Below are 20197 nucleotides of genomic sequence, written 5' to 3'. Positions count from 1 at the left end.
ACCTGGCTATTTTTGGTTTGTCTTCCTGCTAAGCATCAAGATGACTTAAGATTGGGCTTCTGTCTTCATGATGCAAACTGTACCCAGGGAGCATGAGCCTCAGAGGCTGTTTCCCCGCTGAGGGCTCTGCCTGACCTCACTGCTGCAGGCAATGTCCTATGTAGCCGGTGCCTGTTCACCTGCATCTTGTCTCGCCTTTCTAACTGATCACAGTGAGAAGGCTGTTCCAAACTGCCTAGTCTTCCTTCACCAAAAATAATGAGTACATTTTAATGGCCCTTTTTTTTAAAAGAAGATTTTTATAAATAGAATTTTTTCTTTTTGAGACAGAGTCTCACACTGCTGCCCGGCCTGGCCTCTAATTTCTTAGTGATCCTACTGCCTCCGCCTCCTGAACGCTGGGATTAAGGAATGTGCTGCTGCACCCAGCTATAAATAGAATTTTCATGTAGAGCCTTCTGAAAGAATGATGAAAGACCAAGAGGAAGGATTTTTAAAATGAACTTCCTAGTCATAGTTTGCAAAAGACACACTAAACAAATATCAGTTGATTCAGTTTCTTTTAAAGTGCAAAACCAATTGATTCGGTAAAAAATAAGAATCTTGGAGTTGCAATGTCCACTAGAAGGTTTTTGGTTTGGCATTCACTTTTAATGGGAAAAGCCATGTACACATTAGTAGGGAAAGCAGTCTTTTTAAGACTTGCTTTATTTTATATTTTTGATTTTTTGAGACAGTGTCTTACTATGAAGTTCAGGCTGTCTTGAACTCACTGTGTAGCCCAGGCTGCCTCAAACTCTTAGTGATCCTCCTGTCTCAGCCTCCCAAGTGCTGGGATTGCAGGCATGCACTACCGGGCCAATTTTAGATTTATTTTGAACACTTACAAATTTGTTGAGCCTTTCTGATTTTGACAGTAGAGTTAAGCAACTCTAGTACTTCAATCCTCTGAGCTTACAATATGTCTACCTTTTCAGGGGGTGAAATGTAAGACGCAGTGACATCTTGTTGCATGTTGTCAAACAGAGACCAGGTTTAATGCTAGTATTTTGCCAAAAGTACGTGAGTTTTTCTCCAAGGTTTTTTCTTTATTCTACTGCTTCTAGGGTTGTTGTTCCTGTTTAAAAAATTATTACCTTCAGCAAAATTTTTAAACTGAGTCTGGATAGCTTTTCCTAAGTGGCTTTTATAAAAATCTCATTTTGAACCATGTGTGCCAATCCTGACTGTTCTGAGAGAGAGGGCAGGCTGTGGGTCAGAGCACAGCAATGTTTACAGATGGCTTTCATAAGCTTGGAGGCCTGGGGAGGATCGGAGGACCAAGAGCAGTGCACTTATTTTGACAGTAGTTAAAAAAATAAAAAGAACTTCACATTAGCTAGAATGCTTACATACGTAAAAGTTTCTTAAATATGCTAGGAAACAAATGAATAATAGCTCACATGTGTTTTGATAATTGCTTGCTACATTTTTTCTAAAATGTGAACCCTAAGGACATAGCCTATGTCCTGTCTGTTAAAACTCTGCATAATATGGTAGCACACATAGTACTTTCTAAGCAAATATGGGGTGCAATAATCTCCTCTTTAATTTTTGAGTGAAAATGTTTAAATCATTTCTGTTACTCATAACTATTATTCAGTAATGTTTAATCATCATAATGTACTTCTTTTGTTTGTGGATGTTTCTCACCTTAAGAGATGATTGCATCAGTTACGACTGCATCCTCTGGCGGGCATGGTGTGCTCATCTGAAATCTCAGCACTCTGGAAATTTGAGCCCAGTCTGGGCATTTTAGCAGCTTAGCAAGACTCTGTCTCAAAATTAAAAGGAAAGGAAAGAAAGGAAAGGGCTGGGGACGAGGCCTCTGGGAAGGTCCTGGACTCTGGCCCAAGGCTGACTGACCTGCATGGTGTTGAAGGACTGACTCCTGGGCACCGGCCCTTTCTCCACTCTAAGAAGCATGGCTCAGAATGAGTGTTTCACTGCAGTGATAGAGGCAGGAATACTTTATGATGCAGTTTCCCAATTTGCAGTAATTCTAGGGTCTTGGCTGTTTGCCATTAGATAGTGTACTTGGCTGGAAGCATAGACTTTTGAGAGTGGTTTTGCTTTTAAATTTAACTTTCAAGTGACTCATCAAAATGACAGGTGATATTTATTTGTCTTGAAAATTCAGCATGAATATTTTGTTATTAAACATTTAGGAGAATTGTAACACTTCCACAGGATGACACACTTTTAAAATGTCCATGTAAATAATTTTCCATTGTTCATGCCTGCTGTGCACAGTGAGATAGGGCCTGTCTGGAGGGTGAATTCTCTGAGTGCCGGTCACTTCCCAGTTGGGGTGACAGAACCCAAAGGTATGCGTGATTCCTAGCACAGGTGCCCAGTGATCTGCAGCTTCTGTGATAAGATACTGCTGGCAGTGGACTCGGTGTTATGTTCACTGTCACAGATGTGGCCATGAGACCATTTAAAAGCCGGCTGTGTCTTGGTGGCCCAGAGTTGTTTACAGTTCCCACTAGCATGTTATTTTTTATTCTTATTGTGTATAGAGAAAGTGTTTCGATAACAAAGATGAAATGGAATCTCTGAAGCACTCCACCTGTTCTTTAATGTGCTTTCCTCTTCCGCGCTGGATGGCTTTGAAGTACATGTGTGTTGAGGTGCGTGGTTCAGAAGTCCTCATGTTTGCTTCTGCTCAGGCTGGCGGAAGTGAGGGCCAGTTGGTGCAGTTCTCTTGTGCCCTCAGTGGTCATTTTGGGCCCATAAAAAGCTGGAGGCCAGGGTCACCTGATGCTCTTCTGGCTTGGAGGGGCCTTCCAAGTGCTGACCCAGGAGCTGTGTGCAGAGATGTGCTGAACATCTGCCAGGAGGCAAAGGAGAGGGTGCAGGCCCAACTTAAAGGCTCACAGTTGTGAGCATCACAGACTAGCATAGAAGAACCCACTGGGAGGAGTTAGGTAAATGGTAGTAATCCGTGGTAATTGCCTTAGACAGTTGTGAGATATGCAGAAACTGAAGCAAAAATAATAACGTGCTCAATTAGCTGACCTGAATCCTTATGTTTAACAAAATCACCGTAAAGACCCCTTGGGTGTAGAGGGACTGTGGTAGGTACCTGATGTGCAGTCCTGCCTCCCTCAGTGCAATTGCGTAGCTAGCGGCCCTGGCTCGAGTGTCAGTGCCACCCCCTCCCCAGGGCCCTCTGTGTCTCCAGGCGGCTCATCGAAGCTAATCATGGTCATTCTGTTCTCTGATTTGCAAATATGACTCACTTCTGTCCAACACTATGTGAAAGGAAGTCTTCCTGGGAGTTTTCTGGAAATACACTGTGTCACTGCAGATAGCCCTGGGAAGAAATGCTGGACGAATCCTCGGTTCACTGCAGCCAGAGGTCAAAGCCAAAGGAGGGAACAGAAGAGGAAGGAGCGGGAGGCCCGAGGGCAGGAGGGCTGCAAATCTTACAACATGTTTCCACTGACATCAGGGGCCTGTTCTCACTAGGGACCATTGCTTCATGTGTGTGTCTCAGACATGCTGTTGCAGACATAACCAGAAATGCATGGCTGTGTCCGTCTGTCCAGAGGAGCAGACCTCACTTCAAGTGTGTGTGGGAGGGTAGTTTCCCAAGCAGGTTTTAGATTCTTTGGAGAAACACAAATTCTTCCCAGTAGTAAGGCTTTTATGACTCTGCTGAAGTCTAACGCTTTACTCCTTTTAAAATTTATTGCTTTCTAAATACTTAGGAATATAAATTATTAGCTGTTAATACAAGATGATTTTGTTTTTTTAAAAGAGGAATAAAATCAGGATTATTCAAAAGGAAAGACTTAAATAGAATAGTGACAGATTAAAACTGTAATTTAAAATCAATGAAGCATTAGTATAGTTTGCTAAAAAAAATAAAATATGAGTGCTTTCAAATAGATTTTTGGCATTGCTCTTATGACTTTTGGATATGAGTAAAGATTCAGTTCATATATCAGTGGTGTCTCCATGTAAGAAAATAATATCAAGTTCAGGGACTGTCAGATCGGAGCAGGTAGGTACGAAGCACTTACTTTATCTTCATTGTCAGTGCTTTTCAATTTCAAATACGTTATGCTTTTGAAGCCTTTATATTTCTCAGCAGAATTACCTTCTTTTCATTTTTACATATATTTGCTCTTATAATCTGATTCTCTTTGTAGAGTTGTATCTGTTTTTCTTTTCTGTCTTTAGTCTTTTTTTTTTTTTTTTTTTTTTTTTTTTTTACTAATTTGTTCCACTTCCTCAGATGAATTTTAACAGCAAGGAGGCACAGATAGGAAACTCCGAGTCAGAAGCAGCATGGGGTGGACTTTGAGGCACAAGCCTCAGGGGTTTGCAGGTGGAAATCACTGTCCCCAGAACAGCGCTGCTAGTCAGAAGCTCCCAGGACCTCGCTGCCCCTCGTGCCTTTCTGAGTTGGGGGCATGCAGCAGTCTAGTTGGTGCTGTTTTTGCCCTGCATCCAAGCAAGACTCTTGAAGCACACACCTCGGAATCTGAAGCACAGGCGCCATGCCCTAGCCCACCCTTCCTGTGGGGGTGGAGGGCGACAGCAGTGAACAGGCTTTGCTCCCACCTCTTCCATGTACTGCAGCCCTTCTTCCTGTGCCACCCTGCAGCATCTCCTGGGTCTTCTCCACTCTGTGGGTTGTAACTCATCACTGGCTACACTGGAGGAAGAAGGGGTGGCTGTCCCAGGTGTAGCCTATGAAGCTGTCCACAAGCCTGCTCTGTCTGCTGAGTGGAGGACAGGCTGACCCAGGGCTCCTCCTGGCCGCAGCATCTCTACTGGTCTCCCTCAAGCCCCAGCTTCAGAGCAGGGGAAGGGTTTGAGTCCTAGATGCTCAGTTTGCTGGGTGAAGCCTCTTAGTGAGGCTGCTTATTCTTTTTAACAGCTTAGACATTAAAGACAATTATTTGGGTATATATTTTATGTTTTAATTCCTTAAATCTTCAGTACAACAAACTTCAGCACTGCTACTGATACTATACTGATCACTATTATTGGAGAATTTGAAGACATGTAGAAAAATTGCTGTATTTTTTGGGAAAAGTAGTCTGAATAATAGGAGTCTCTGGAATTTTCCACATAAAAACACTTAACTCAAGCAAGGATGATGAAGTTATGAAACTGTTGATGGGAGAAGTTAAAGAATCTGTACCCAGCAGTCTGGGTCCAGCTAGCTTTAGAGCACTGCACTAATCAGATTGAAGACGATGTGGACACTGGGAAGAGCACGCGGGAGTCACAGAACTGGGCACAGGCACCGCCCCCCCAAAGTTGTCGGATGATGTGACAGGTGGTGCGGCTGCCAGGCTGGACATGGGACATCCTCACGAGGTGGCTTGAGCGCTCTTATCACGTTTATTGTATTCTTTTTTTTATTTTCTGTATATTCACTTACGATAACTTATTCTGATAGTTCTCATATGTCTAGTTGACATCTATCAGCAGTGAACAAGATCAATAATATTTGTGAAAATGTGGATTCTGTTTTATATTTTTAAGGAAAAGTAGTTTTATTGTTTACCTAAAAACTGATGCCTAATCCCATAAGATTTCAAAGAATGTTTTCTTTTAAAATGTTCCTTTTATCACTAATAAAACAATACATTTGTTTAACTTGTCCTACCTTTGATCTTACTGAGCAAAACCACTGGTGGAATTTCCCAAATGTCACAGTCTTCCTCCCTCGTCCCTTCATCTACAAGTTCCCAAGAGCGCTTTGCTCCCAGTCGTGGCTACCCCACTCAGGTGGCTTTGCGGACCCTGTGGGTGCCGTGACTTCATGGTCCGGCACTTTCCGGACTGTCTGGAATCGGGCCCTGCCTGCTGTTTTTCCACCAGACAACCATGATAGGAACATGAAAGAGTTGTTTTTCCACTGTCGGTAGCGGCATTTTGTAATGGATACCTGGAAGTGTGGAAGAAGTGCCCAGAATAAAAGTGGGCATGTTCAGTGTGATAGTCACATGTTGACAACATAGCCCTCTCAGTGAGTGTTGCACCTGCCCACATAATAGAGTTTTATGTGCCTTTTTCATTTCTGAGATTCTTATACTTTTAACTAAAATGTTGGGATATACCCTTCATGCTTTTGCTTCCTGCCTTTGATGAATGCACACAAAACCCTGGGTCTGCAGGCTACATCGGAGCATCCCCTTCCCTTGGCTCCATGGTTAGCAGGTCCATAGCTCCCTGCCCCTAGCCTGGTTGGGAATGTACGGGGTTCTCAGCCTGTGTTGTCCCAAATGCCAGGAGAAAACCTGTGTGAAGAGAAGGTGTCTATAAGCTATGTAAAGAATTAGGAAGCCTCCCTGTTTTCTTGTAAAATTTCACCACTGCAGAGGGGCTCGTCTGCCTTTCTCTAGATCTCTTCACAACTGAGACTCCTTCATGTAAGTATTGCAGCTTTTAATCAATTTTTAATTTTGGAGGGGGTACCAGGGATCAAACTCGCGACCTCGCACTTGCCAGACGGGTACTTATGCCACTAAGCTAAATCTGTGGCCCACAATTTTTAATTTTTAAAATGTTTTAGTAGAAAAGTGTTTTAAGAGTGAGCTACATTTCCAGACCTTTTAAAAATTATTATTTTATTTTGAGATAGGGTCGTATTAAGTTATCAGGCGGCCTCAAAATTGAGATCTTCCTGGCTCGGTGTCCCACAAACTGTAGCTGAGATTGTATAGGTGTGTGCCACACACCCAGAGAGCGATCATCCCCTTTAAACCCAGATTCAACCTCCTTTCTGAAAGAGTTTTCGGCACAACAGAGAAGCAAAAGTACAAAAAGAACAGGTTTGTTAAGATGAGGACGGAGGAAGGAGCACACACAACCCATGGTGGCTGTGCTGTCTCCTTCCACAGGAATATGGGGTGTGGGGTGTATGTGACCTCTGAGTGGGGGTGGCGCTTAGGGCAGGCACTGATGATGCATGAGGAGCTGATTGGAGTTTTCTTCATGCACAAACAGGAAGGGGCGTTGCAATTAAGGCTGAGGAAGAAGCAGGAAGTGGTAGGTGTTACTGCTTTGGCCTTCCACCACGTTAGACCACCGCCATAAGTGTACAGTAACTTATTCTAGGGCAAGAGCCTTTCACTTTCTCCTTGAGTAGAAATAAAAGCTGTGCCCAGCTAATTGTGTAATCCTCAGGCTCTATAAAGGGTAAGCAGTTCTAGAAGCAGCATGTGTTGAGAGCTCCGGCTTTTATCTTTCTCCCAGATGTTTGAGCTCATTCTCTCCTTATTCACTTCCTCCCTCTCACTTGCCTCCTTCCCGTATTCCTCAGGGCAGAAGCCAAGCCGCCCACTGCTTTATCTCCCGTCTGTCTTCCCTGCCCTGGGCCAGGTGCTGGTCCTTTGTTTTCCTACCCAGGCCCTTGCAAGAGTTTATTGTTCTATCTCTGTGCCTCACCTCCAGTTGTGCACTAGTTCTCCCTGAATGTCTTTCTTTGCTGCCTTGCGGTGACTTTTACAATGTTGATCTCCTAAAGGCTTCTTTTTTTTTTCTTGTTTGGTACCAGGGATTGAACTCATGACCTTGCACTTGCCAGGCAGACAGTTATGCCACTGAGCTAGATCCCTGGCCCTTTCTAAGGGCTTCTTGCATATTTGTTCACCCTGTTTGAGGGCAGTTGGGACCCACCCCATCCACCAGACTTCAGGCTCTGTTGCTGGTCTGGGTTGCCATTCCTGGCCACATCCCCACTTTGGGCCTGGAGTTTCCTTCCCTTTGACTGTGAACTGTACTGCCTCTCATGATAGCAAGAGTTTGATGGGGTCACAGTTGTTCACTGTAGAGTTGTGGAGCCTTAGTGCAGCAGTGGCAGTTTGCTGTGTCCCTCCTGCCCTCTTTATGCTTGGCTATGGCACTGTCTGTCTCATCACTGACATTTCACTGTCTGATGGCATTCCTTCTCAGGGACTGCATGGCTCTGTTCTCATGAAGGATTTCCTCATGTTTTCATCAGTTTTTACTCAAAAATGACCAAAGTTATTGTGAACTTTGAAATTGTACTCTGGCAGTCACTCACTCTTCTCAGCCCTTGTTACTGATAAAACTGTGGAGGATGGCAGGCGGCTGAAAAGATAAGTATAAAATATAAATGACCTTTATTTTAAGAATGCGGGGAGAGACACCCCCCGCCCCCCGACCCTGGCGTGCAGCATCTCCCCCGGAGTCGGCGATCTCTCCGTGGAACACGTGGAGTGGAGGCAAATAAGTAGCCTAGGTTTGGGGTGGAACCTAAGGGGCATTAGTGATGCACAGGTAGCCCATTGGCACTGATTTGGTGCCAGAAGTAAATTCCTAGGGGTGGGGAAGATGGAGCTCCTTGGTTCTGCTTGAGGCTTTACTGGCTACAGTGTCCTGTCTGGGCCAAAACTCATTCAGTTACCAGGTGGGTGACCACACCACCAGGAGTGGTACAAGGTGGAGGAGGCCCTGCCTGCCTTCAGAGTGTGGCGGAGTAGGGTGGTGATGCAGGATGCTCAGAGGTGGGCATGATGTTGCTTGGGGCCAGCAGGAAGCCTGCTGTGTTAAATGGCTCCCCAGCTGACTGCAGTCTGCGTCCCCTGTCCTGTGAAAGGACACACGGCCAGCCACCTTGCTCTGCAGCAGCCATAGGGGCTGCAGCCCTGTGAGGCTTACGTTAAGGGTCCAGCTCAGCATGAGATAGGGCTCAGATGGGTGTGTTCTTGCTGAAGCTAAGTCAAGCAGGAGAAATTGCAGGCCCAGTGGTGAGGTAGGGAGGAGAACTGGGAACTCCACTGAGACTGGGTCACGTGATCGGTTCCAGCCCAGTGTGCAGAGAGGCCCAGGCTTGGAGGGAGCATGCAGTCATCTTAAGGCACCACCAAGCCAATCCTTCAGTTATCTCTAGGGTACAGAGGATGATGACCACAGGGCTGGGGTCTTGACAGTTGCGAGGGGTGCACTGTGGATATAGCACAGCACCCTGCAGGGACACGTGTCTTCCAGGGGCTGCACTGTTGATAAGTTAATCCCGGAGAAAGATTGTTCACAGGCATAGCACGGGGTCAGACCCACTGGCTTTATTTACATAGGTGTGACAAGACATAATTTACCCAGAAGGCCTTAAGTTGGATCTGTGTGATGTTCTCTTAGGGAATCTTAGATTGCTCATCCACCCAAGAGCTTACCATCACATGTCACCTGCAGCACTATAAATTTGGATAAATTTACTTTCTCTGAGGGCCCCAACATATCCTGCTGCTCTTGGGCCTGCCACAGGTGACCTCCATGCTCACCTGTAAGTCTGGGGACCTGGTGAGCCTGGCTGGGCTTTTTCTTAAGGGGACTTGGAAAGCACTGGCTGCACAGCCAGCTGCAGTGTGTTGGGTGTCCACTCATTCCAGAAGAGCTTCCTTGTCACGGGGTGTTTCAGGCCCACCTGTTTTCAGTTACATCCTGATAAAAAGAAGACAGGTACTGCCTGAATCTGTGCAGACAATTATATTGCACTGGAAACAGTACCAAGTGATAGTGTCTGAATTCTGGAGCAGTCAGACAGGGTAAGACACCATCTCCAAATGTTTCCTTCCCATCTTCAAAGACACGGTGTGCTAAACTTTTATGAGATAGAGGGAGCATAAGAAGAGAACGGATTTCCTTTAGAGAATGGAACCTTAAAGATTAACAGTTTTCCCAGGTGATGTACCATTCTCCCTCAGTGCCTTATTTAGGCCTAGTAATTAATTTTTATTCTGCTTGGACCTGGCTTAGCAGCCCTAGGCACCCATCTGTTTCTCAATGAGAGTTCCAAAAATCCTGCTTTTAATACTTTGGGAGGGTCCAGAGTTAAACAAATCCATAGATTATTGTTGTTAACTGACTGTTGATAGTTATCACGACTAAAAGATTGAGAGTTCATTATAAGAATCATGGCAGACAACAAAGTTGGTCATGGTATGCAAAACAAAGTTTTAGACAATTACAGTAAACAGTCATTAACTTTACTTTTTTATAATCTTACTTTCTAAAGCAAGAGAACTAAAGAACACAGTCTTGTAGGAAAAAGGTCATTAGCTGCAATGAAATAGTCCTGGAGTATAATGTACCATGACTATGCTGAGCACAGGGTTAGAGCCCAGGTGTGCTAGTGGGAGTGACCCTCACATGTGGGCTGTTACGGGATGGGACTGATCAGCTTCTTTGGTTTGAGGATTTCTGCTGTGCAACTCATCAATGGTAACACATCAAATGGTCCCAAGTATTCCTAGTGCCTGCTTTTTAAGAATGTAAAGGAACAAATATTTGTTATTTTCTAAATGTCTGGGAAATTTCAAGCACCTTTAGGTGCACAGCTATTTAGTATTTGGTACAAGTTAAGAACTTTTGAACACCTGATTTAAGACAAGGTCGTGGATTGGTAAACACAAGGAACACTCTTACTCAGCCAGCAAATCTGGATAGCTTTTGGAAGAATATCCTATGAATAGAATAAAAATGTGCATCTTCGTGCTTTAGTGCCTCACAGAAGACACAGCTGCTTTTATTAAGCTGGGAGCTCAGTTTCCTTAATTTTTTGCAATTTTAGGAATACTCAGTTTTTAAGTGCCTATTTATCACTGTGCCAGTCATAGTAGAGCTTCGTTAAAGGGTGGCATAATCTCATCTGGTAATATGTCTCCCACAATCGAGATTCTGGTACCAGAGTGGCGAGCACCCTGCCGTGATGGGTGGTGCTAGGTGCTGGGCTGAGTGTGCCTCTCGAGGAGCCCCTTTTACCTGCTGGATGGCCTGCTGCCCCTGGTTGTGGTATGGACCAAATATATCCCACCCCCACTCCCTATCTTCCACAAGATACCTGAGTTCAAACCTGGGCCTTTCAGGGCATGATTGGGTCATGAGGGTGCTGGTTCTGTCCCAGTCCACCCACTGGAGAGGTCACAGCCAAATGGGTTGTTGGGAGTTGGGGCCCAACTGAAGGGTGTGAGTTCCTGAACATGTGACCAGAAGGAAGGCACATCATTGGGCTGCGGCTCTTACCGGGTGCCTTTCCCCTGCCTTTTCCTTCTCTCTTCTGGCTGCCATGAAGAGAGTGGCCCTGCTCCCTGCACCCTTCCACTGAGCTGTGTCTGCCTCACATGGGCCTGAAACCGATAGAAACAGCTAATCGTAGATGGAAACCTGGGAAACGGTGAGCCAAGATAAACCTCTCTTCCTTTAAGTGGGTTTCTCGGGTATTTTGTCAGGACAGAAAGCTAGCTGACACCCCCTCCTGCTGAAGCCAATCCACTTCTTGCTTCCGCCACGAGACCCTTGAAGACCTTTAACTTGACCCAGTCTAATTTACTTTGGTCCATTCCCCAGTAGTGCTCAGATGAGCTCAGAGAATTAAAAGGATCTGAAGCTGGAAACCAAGCGAGAACTAACCCACAACCCTAGTTACTAGGAGACGCCAGGGGCACTCTGGGCCAGCAGGGACTTGGCTGTGTGGCACACGTGGGAAGTCACCTCATGTATGGCGGATCCCCTTTCAGACACCAGACTGTTAGTTTTAGACATGTGAAGTTTAATAGCATTTCCCAGTGCAAAGAACCATATGTGGATTGGGCAGCAGGCACGTGAGCGTTAGCAGGCCATCTGGGCACTGCCTGGCATCTGCCTTACTGCTGACAACCTGAATGGCTGCCATCCCGGCTGACTGCCACATGCTGTTATGTGTGGCTGGGACACAGCTGTTTGTTACAGGTCAGCCCTATAGCTGGATGAGGCACTGAGTTATATTGCAGTTCACTATGAAAGGCCTCAAGGTACAGAGGCATCCTCGGGCCAGCTGTAATCTAATTTAACAGGTGCAAAACAAAATTGACAACCTGGATCCTCTGTTGTCTTTTAAGAGACTAGATCTCTGCAATGCTTTACGCAGAGCCCCAGATGACCAGACCATACAACCAGATTCCCATCTTGCAATCACTTGCAGGGAAGATCTGCCCAGGAGTGAACCAAAAGTTAATAGAAAGATTTAAGTTGAAAATCAGGCAGCATTTTTGCTCTGCCACCTGAGATGCCCTTTTCCATCCGAGGCCATGCACTGAGCTGGAGCTCCTCTGCGGGCAAAGCTCAGTGGCCGAGGGCCTTCAAGACAGGTGGTGAGCCCAGGAAGGGCGCCTGGCTCCTTACTGATGCAGAAAGGTCTGTGTCATTCAGTAGTGTGTGGGACACAAGGTGTCCAGGAGTGGGAGACGGTGGAGACTGAGGATTGGACAGCAGCTCTGCACACTTCTGTTGGGCCTGGTGGACACAGTTGTGAGCATCAGTTGTCCTTGCTGAACCCTGAAGGCCCACGAGCTGGTGAACTTGGGCCTTGCACTCCTCAGCTCAGCTACTTTTGGCTAGCACTGAGACAGCGAGAATGGTGAGAGCCCTTGTTGCTGCCGACCGTGTCCTTGCCTGGAGCAGGAGGGAGCATAAGTGACAATGGCAGCCATGTTCTGTGTTGTTCTTACCGACCAGTTAGCTCTCACCTCTTTCTCTTCCTCCTGGCTTGTCTCCTTTCCTGTCCTCTCCTGTCCTTCTTCCCCTCCTCCCCTCCTCTCTCCCTGTTGGGCAGCTCTTGCATTTCTTTTTTTTTTTTTGAAGGTAGTAAAATACAACAGAACAAGACAGTGTAGTGAAATTAGTATAGAACTTCATAGCAGGTTATCAGGATAACAGTAATAGGTATCACAGTATATCTTGTTATCTTCACAGTAGTAGTTTTTCTTTCAACTACATAGCAAAATGAAGTACAGAACATCATAGAACTTATCAAAACAGAAAATTGAATAGAGCAGTATCATTAATCAGAATAAAGCAAAACAGTAGTAAAAATATTTGCCTTCAAAAAGATGGTAGAAGGAAATCCCCCTTATTTGCTATATTGCATATGGTCAACCTCCCAAGAGATGCTCAGATCTCTGGTTCCCATTTGCTAATGGGGGGCAGGGGAAGTGGGATGTTTGACTCTAAGCCCATGTACTGGTAGGCTTACTATTGCTTAACAGGGAGGCAGGCTAGTTGCTTGGTTTCCCAGCATCCTAAGTTCCATTATGGTGTGGATCTCAGGAGATGCTGGTGGTTCTTCCCTTGGGGCAGCTGCAGCCTGCCACACCACAGCCACTTACCAGAGAGGCCAGCTGCTTGCTTGATTTCCCAGGGCCCTAAGTTCCAACATGACTCGGATCTCAGGAGACACTGAGCTCTTGCATTTCTGCCCAGCAGCAGAATTATTTGCATAACTGCCAGTTTCCTACAACATACAGAGTTGTAAAATAACTCAGAAATACTGATAGGCATAAAGCCCAGAGAATATAAGGTAAACTATGTAGAGGGTTTCATTTTTCCTCCAACCAGATTTTACCTTTTTGGTTGTATTTACCATATTGTATATCCATCCCTTTCTCCAACCATCATTTTAAAATTCACTTGCACAAAGCTGCAGGTATCACTGCCTCTCATATTCTTAGGAGTTCCTTTGGTTAATCAAATGCGTCACACTGGGCTTTCATAGCCCTCCCTTGTAAGATAAGTAAGCAGATGTGCCTAGTGCTATTATAGATCACTTTTCACTTCATCAGTGCAGTTCGGGTGATGGCCCACCCGCCTCACAGCTTTGACACGGGCCGTCTGCCTTGGAATCAGCTGGCATTGTGTGCCGAGGGTGATGCTCACCTCTTCTGGGTCCTGCAGCAGGGCCGTATGCAGGGAGCGTTAGTCTCCTACATTTCCTGTCAGACATCTGCAAGTCAGAGGATATGGATACACGATGTAAGTTTGTTTTCCTGCCTTCTGCATATTTTTTCTTTCCACTTTGGGTTTGGAGTGCCCTGTAAAAACAGTTTCTGTCCTTCAGCTCGGCTGGGACGTGGGGCAAGCTTCAGGTGGACTTGTAATTGGCACAGCCATCCGTCCCATAGGTGCTGAAACAGATCTCTGCATGGTTGTTGGGCTTGGACCTTGTTAATGAGTATGGCATTTCAGAGTCTAGGTCAACAGATGGCAAGGAACATATGTGTATATGTTAAGTTCGTATATAAAGATGGGTCAGTAGACATCAACTTTTATTCCCTACTTTGTATTCATCCCTTTATAATGAAGAGCTAACAAGCGCCTTCTGGTCCGCCCAGCACTGCTCCAGGTGCTGGGGATAGAGTAAGAGACACAGATGAAGCCAATCTTAGCAGGGAGGGTTGCTGGAATGCCTGAGTACCCGTGCCACAGAGTGCATTTTCCCTGCGGGAGAGGATGGGCATTTAGGGTGGTGGAGAAGGGTGCTCAGACTCTGGGCATCTGCCAGGCTGAGTAGGAGATGTGTCATGGGTCCTGTACAGAATGAGAAGACAGGCTGAGTGGGGGTCATGTTATGGTTTGTGTCTAGATGTCCCCCAAAGCCTCATGTGCTTGTGGAGTTTTTCCTGAGTTACTGAATCCAGAGTTTGTGGTTGATTCATGGTTCAATGCTGGGATTAAGTGTGTGAGTGCTACACCATTGCTTTTACCAACTTCTTGTTGCTTTGCTGCCTCTGTCCATGCCCCTCTGCCATGCTCCTCCTTGCCTTGGAACCAGCCCATTATGAGCCACATAAATCTTTCCCCTTTTAACTCTGAAGTGTCAGGTATTTTGTCTCAGCAAGGAGAAAAGTAACTGAGGCAGTGAGTGTCTTGGGCGTGTGTGGAATGAGAGGACAGCGAGGGCGAGCAATGAGGGAGGTCGCCTTCACTCATTGAGAGCCAGGTGCCTTGACCCGTGAGGCTGTGGCAGGGGCAGGCTTGGGACAGCGGAGCAATGCTGTGGTTTCTTTCACTGTGGTGACAAACACTGCTGTGTTCATCATTGTAACTACGTGGTCCTTGCGGTGTTGGGCCCCTGTTGGCATTGGCTGCTTTCAAACCTTTCCTTCAGCCCCAGCTGGATCTCTGACCGGCTGAATCTGGGTCTCAAGTCCGCCTGGCCCCTGAGTGTCCCTGGCAAGTGCCCGTTCTGAAGTCTCATGAACCCGGAGGCTGCAGCATCTGTTCCTCTATGGCTGGCATCCCTCATGTGGCTCAGTGTGTTCAGGGGCCAGAAATCCACTCCTGCTCGTTATGGTAGCCGTTTGCTTGGTTATCTCTTGGAGGGTGGCACTGAGTCGTGCTGTGGCTCAAATGTATCCCTAAATTTCCTGTGCTGAAAACCTTGATCTCACAGGCAGGACCTGTGAGAGGCCATGGGGTGGCGTGATGGTGCATCCCTGAAGGCCTGACTGAAAGTTCCAGATTCCATCTCCAATATAAGTAAACTATAAAATAATAATAAAAAGGAAGTACAAAGGTGACTGGGTGATGGCACAGCCTTCCCGAATGGGTGTGTCCTGCTGTCACAGGACAGCATTCTTTATCACAAAACGGGTTTTCACAAAGGGGTTAGGCTGTCCCTGTTCCCCTGCTGCCACGAGAAGACAGAGCAGAGCCCTCAGCAGGTGCTGGGCCTGGCCTCAGATTACCCAGCTGAGTTTACAGCAGCAGCTCAAAGTGTGTGTGTGCGACTGGCTGCTTCTGTCTTCTGGCTGCTGAGAGTCGTGCTCTGGGGAAAATTTCATGCACAGGTTTCTGGCATCCCAGACCCTTTGTCTGGTACCGAGGAAAAGAACTGCCAGTTCTGTGGTTCTCCTCTAACCTGCTGAGTAGCCACCAAAATGACTTGCACAGGTCCACGAGCTGCATTCACAGTGCACGCTCTGTCACATCACCTGAGCTCACTTTCCTGGTGAGCAGCCAGCAGGAGCAGGGCTTCTTGTGCTGAGTCTTTGATAGGAGGTCCCCTCGTTACCAGTGATGCTGGCATCTTTTCACATGCTTAGTGGCTGTTGCTTATTTTCTTTGGAGAGGTATTTATTCAAATTACTTACTCACTATTCTTCCCTTTTTCTTTGGATTGTTCACTTTTTAAATGGGGTTTTGATTTTTTTTTTTTTTTTGAGTCATAGTAGTTTTTAGATTTCTGAGTATTAAGCCCATGTCAGGTACATGATGGCAGATATCATGTGCCATTTTGGGGGCTGTCTTCATTTTCCTAATAGTATTGATGACGTAGCAATTTTTTTTCTTGGCCTGTTCTTTTGGTGCCTTAAGAAATCATTGCCTTTTTTCTGCTAAGAATTTTATCATTTCCACCCTTAGATTCAGGTATTTACTGTTTTGAGTTAACTTTTATATGTGGGTACACTGAAGATCTAGCTTCATTCTTTCTGTGTGGATTTTGGGTTTCTCATCATCCTTTGTTGAAGACAGTGTTCTTTACCCACCACATTCTTGGCCTCCTCGCCAAAACAATGGGCCATAGATGCAAGAGTGTATTTCTACACTTTCAGTCCTATTCCATTCTGTCCTTCTACCCGTCTATCCCTAGCCAGTGCCATACAGTTCTGGTTATATAGTGTTGCAGTAATTTTTACAAGTGGGAATTACAAGTCCTCCAACTTGTTATTCACCTCCAAGGTTGTTTTGACTATTTGAGATTCCTTGGAGTTCTGTATGTATTTAGGGGTGGATTTTTCCATTCCTTCAAAAACAAGCAAAGAAGAAAAAAGCACCCTGAAATTTTGCTGGGGTTTGTGTTGAATCTGTACATTGCCTGGGATAGGATGAATATTTTAACAGTATTAAGTCTTCTAACACATGAGCATAGGATGCATTTCTGTTGATTCGGTTCATGTTTAATTTAGCAACTTCTTTTTACTTTAAGTGCATTACTCTTACAAATGTATTGCTAAGTGTTTTATTCCTTTTTGATGCTATATTATAATTGTTTTCTTCATTTCCTTTTCAGATTGTTCATGACTGATTTGTAAATATGCTACTGACTTTTGTGTGTAGGCTTTATAGCTTGCAGTTTTGTTGGAATTATTAGTTTTCATAGTTTTTTCTGGACTCTTTAGGATCATCTGCATATAAAATCATCTCATCTGTGAGTGTAGTGTCACTTCTTCATTTCCAATTTGGTTCTCATTTCCTTCTTTTCTAATCAGCTGGTGAGAGCTGTGATTTCCTTTGGGTCGTATTACATTTGAGATCCCTGTCAGCCTCCAAGTGGAGATGCCAGCAGGCAGAACTCTGGGGCTAGAGTTCAGGCTTCGGGGCCCTGTAGGAGCAGTGAGTGAGCACAGGGAGCGACAGCACTGGTGGCAGGGACCTGAGAGGAGCCTGGTCTGTGGCCCGGGGTCAGATGCTTCCCTCCTCCCTTGTGTGGCTCCAGAAAGAGGCAGCGCCCACAGAGGGAGCCCCACAGGTGCCTCTAGGATGGCTTCATAGAACCACCCAGGGTGTCCACACAGGAGGGACCTGCAGGAGCAGGGCTGGGCTCAGGTGAGCCTCGGCTGCTCATAGAGTTGCCCCAAAGGCCCGGTCTCCAGACCTACCTGAGCTCGCTGACGTTGCTGCACTTTGGTGTTGTAACGTGGGAGAGCCAGCAGTTGCATGCTCCAGGTGTGGCTACCCAGACAGGGAGCGACTGTTAGGTCAGCACTCGCCCTGCAGACAGGATCTGGCTGGGTAGTCCAGGCAGGCCTCAAAGTTAGGTCCATCCTACCTTAGCCTCCTGAGTGCTGGGATGCATGTGTGCACTGTTAGCTCAGCGTTCTCCCTCTGGATGTCTTTTGGATTCGTGTTCCTCCTTCACTCCTCTTTCTTTGCCTTCCCCAAATGCATGGTTTTTCCCCCTTCGAGACAGTAGCACCTTTTGTTCTTCCAGTCTGGTGTATGTGGACTCTTCAGTGGGAGTGCATGTGCAAGGGCGAGTCTTACCCTGAGCAGCTGTGTCTGAAGTCTCACATGAGAATCTCAGCAGTGCACGAGTAGTGGGGATTCACTTCTGTACACAGGCACTCCATCGAGTGCACATTAGGCTGCACCTGTTACCAGTCGTGAAAAGCAGTCATCTCTGGCCCAATTGAGGTACAGAGCATTTGTGTTCACATTTCTAATTATACATACTTCATTAGCACTCACATTTTTGCATTCAGAGTGCACTTCTTACTGAGTGAAATGTACTTGAACTCTGTTAAGGAACTGTACAGTTCTAGGTAATAGACACCAGTATGGGAATTGAGATCTGGGCTTCTGCATGGGTTGGATCTGCATGGCCCCTCAGAGGCTCTTGGTCAGTGGGCTCTGAGGGTGCGGGGACGCCCAGCTGCTGCACTGTGGAGCCAGCTTCTCGCCAGAGATCGACAGTGCCTGGTGAGCAGGGAAGGCTAGTGTTTCCTCTGCTTTGCTTGAGTCTATAACTTTGGCTTGGTTTTAGAATAATATCTAAATTTCTATCTCTTGGGCTGTTTTTTCTGGGAATACAAAGTTTTTTTTCTTTGATATATGCTTAAATGTTTATTTTTAAATGATGTAACTTTTTAGAAAAAAAAACTTAAGGTTTGTTTCTGTGGGAAAAGTTTCTTTTTGTATTTTGACTGTTTTTTGTTCCTTCTCTTGCAGTCTCAGCCAACAAGAACATTAGTCATGACAAGCATGTCGTCAGAGTAAGTACTCTTGCTTTGCTGGCGCTGTCCTCCAGTCTCTCATAGGCTGAAGTCCCGTCTCCCAAATCACTGTCCCTTTTACTCAGTGATTGACGGTGCCCTTGAGGAGCTGTGGCTTGGTGCGCACCGTCCAGTGTTTACCACACTTCATTTCCGCAGCGTTCATAGGCTCTGCACTCCTTTGGGATTGAGGCACTTGTTTAATTCCTAGTGGCTGTGTGTGCCCACCCCTCACCTTGTAGGTACCCTCCCCACTGGGAGGCCGCCCGAAGCGTTTTCCTTAAGGGGCTTATCGCAGCAGCGGGAGGAGGCATCACAAGCAGCCAGGGCCACTGCTGTGGCCGGCAGAAGGGTTAGCAGCCTGCTGGCCTGCACGGACCATCCCCCTCACACACTCAGCAGCAGAGAGCATCCAACAAAAACAGAGGGCCGCAGCCTTTATGACACAGTTTTGAATTCTTGTTAAAGGAGAAAACCATGGCTTTTATATCATGCATAGGTTTTGAGGTTCTAAGACATTAATCAAACATCGGACATGGGGGTAAGAATGTGTTGCAGGAGGAGTGCCTGTGATTGCTTTCGCACGTGGAGGATGCTGTGCGAGTATTACCAAGTAGATCAAACATGTAAACAGTCTCCTACAGAATTTAGGATTCAGTATGTGCATGATAGCTTTTAAAATCCCTATTTGAACTTTAAAAACGTTAATGACAATTTTCTCTTTAAAAGTTTCAAAAAGAAAACTTTACCTTCAGACCTATTCTCACTCTTTTTTATCTTGGATTTCTTGTGTGTTGTAAGAATTTGACCTGGATATTTTGAATGCACACAGAGGGATCTTGTCTTTAAAAGACGCTGTTACTCACTGTTTCATAACTGCTGGGCATTGCCCAATTTGGAGGAAAAAATCTGATATCCAAATGGAAGGGCTCTAGAAATCTAGTTTAGAGGTTCTTCCTCCTTTTGCTTTTGTCTTCGGTTTCACTTTTCTTTTTTGCATTTATTTTTCCCTAAACTTTTTCAGGATGATGCTAAGTGTAGCTGGTCAGGGCCAGATCTTGACAGTCACCCTCATCTCCTCTACCCAACAAGCTCTAACAATCAGACATCGGGATGTGGTTCCAGCCTGAATCTCACAGGCAGAGCAAGTACTGGAGATAAAACCTGAGAGGCCCTGTGAGGTATTGGAAGAGCCTGAGGGACAGCAGGGCCACGCAGGGACAGTGGCAGCCTCTGTCCTCTGGGAATACCATGCAGAGGAGAGACCTGGCTCTCAGCTCCCAAGTGCACTGTGGCCACAGGGCAGCCTAGATGGCTTCACACACCCTTCAGCTTCCTGGGGGTCTCCAGGCCTTACAGGGAAAAATGAGACGCAAAGAATGAGAACCTGGAGCTGTTGGAAAGGTTGTTGTAAGAAGAGGGAGAACCTGGAGTTGCTTAGAAAGGTTGTTAGATAGAAAGGCTGTCTTAGAAAGCAAAACAGGGGCTGGAGATTTAGCTCAGCGGCATAAGCGCTTGCCTTGCAAGCAGACAATCATGAGTCCGATCTCCAGTACCGATAAAAAGGAAAAAGACAAAAAAAAAAAAAAAAAAAAAAAAAGAAAGCAAAACAGAAATGCACCTGCCACATTACAGGAGCA

General features: G+C 45.9%; 1 protein-coding gene across 8 annotated transcripts in view; it reads left to right on the top strand.

Moving 5' to 3' along the window:
• Mcph1 (microcephalin 1) overlaps nt 1-20197 on the top strand; it is a 186215-nt gene that overhangs the window by 52468 nt on the left and 113550 nt on the right. For all 8 annotated transcript variants that reach the window (XM_063234982.1, XM_013143416.3, XM_063234986.1 and 5 more), the window contains one exon: nt 18514-18557. In XM_063234982.1, coding sequence (XP_063091052.1) covers nt 18514-18557 — 44 coding nt within the window. The remainder of the gene's footprint in view (nt 1-18513; nt 18558-20197) is intronic.

This window comes from Cavia porcellus, unplaced genomic scaffold (genome assembly GCF_034190915.1).
Source record: "Cavia porcellus strain 051 isolate PalLab524CR breed Dunkin Hartley unplaced genomic scaffold, mCavPor4.1 scaffold_24, whole genome shotgun sequence".
Lineage (NCBI taxonomy): Eukaryota > Metazoa > Chordata > Mammalia > Rodentia > Caviidae > Cavia > Cavia porcellus.
The sequence above is the reverse complement of the archived record's forward strand: the minus strand, read 5'-3'. Positions and strand labels throughout refer to the sequence as shown.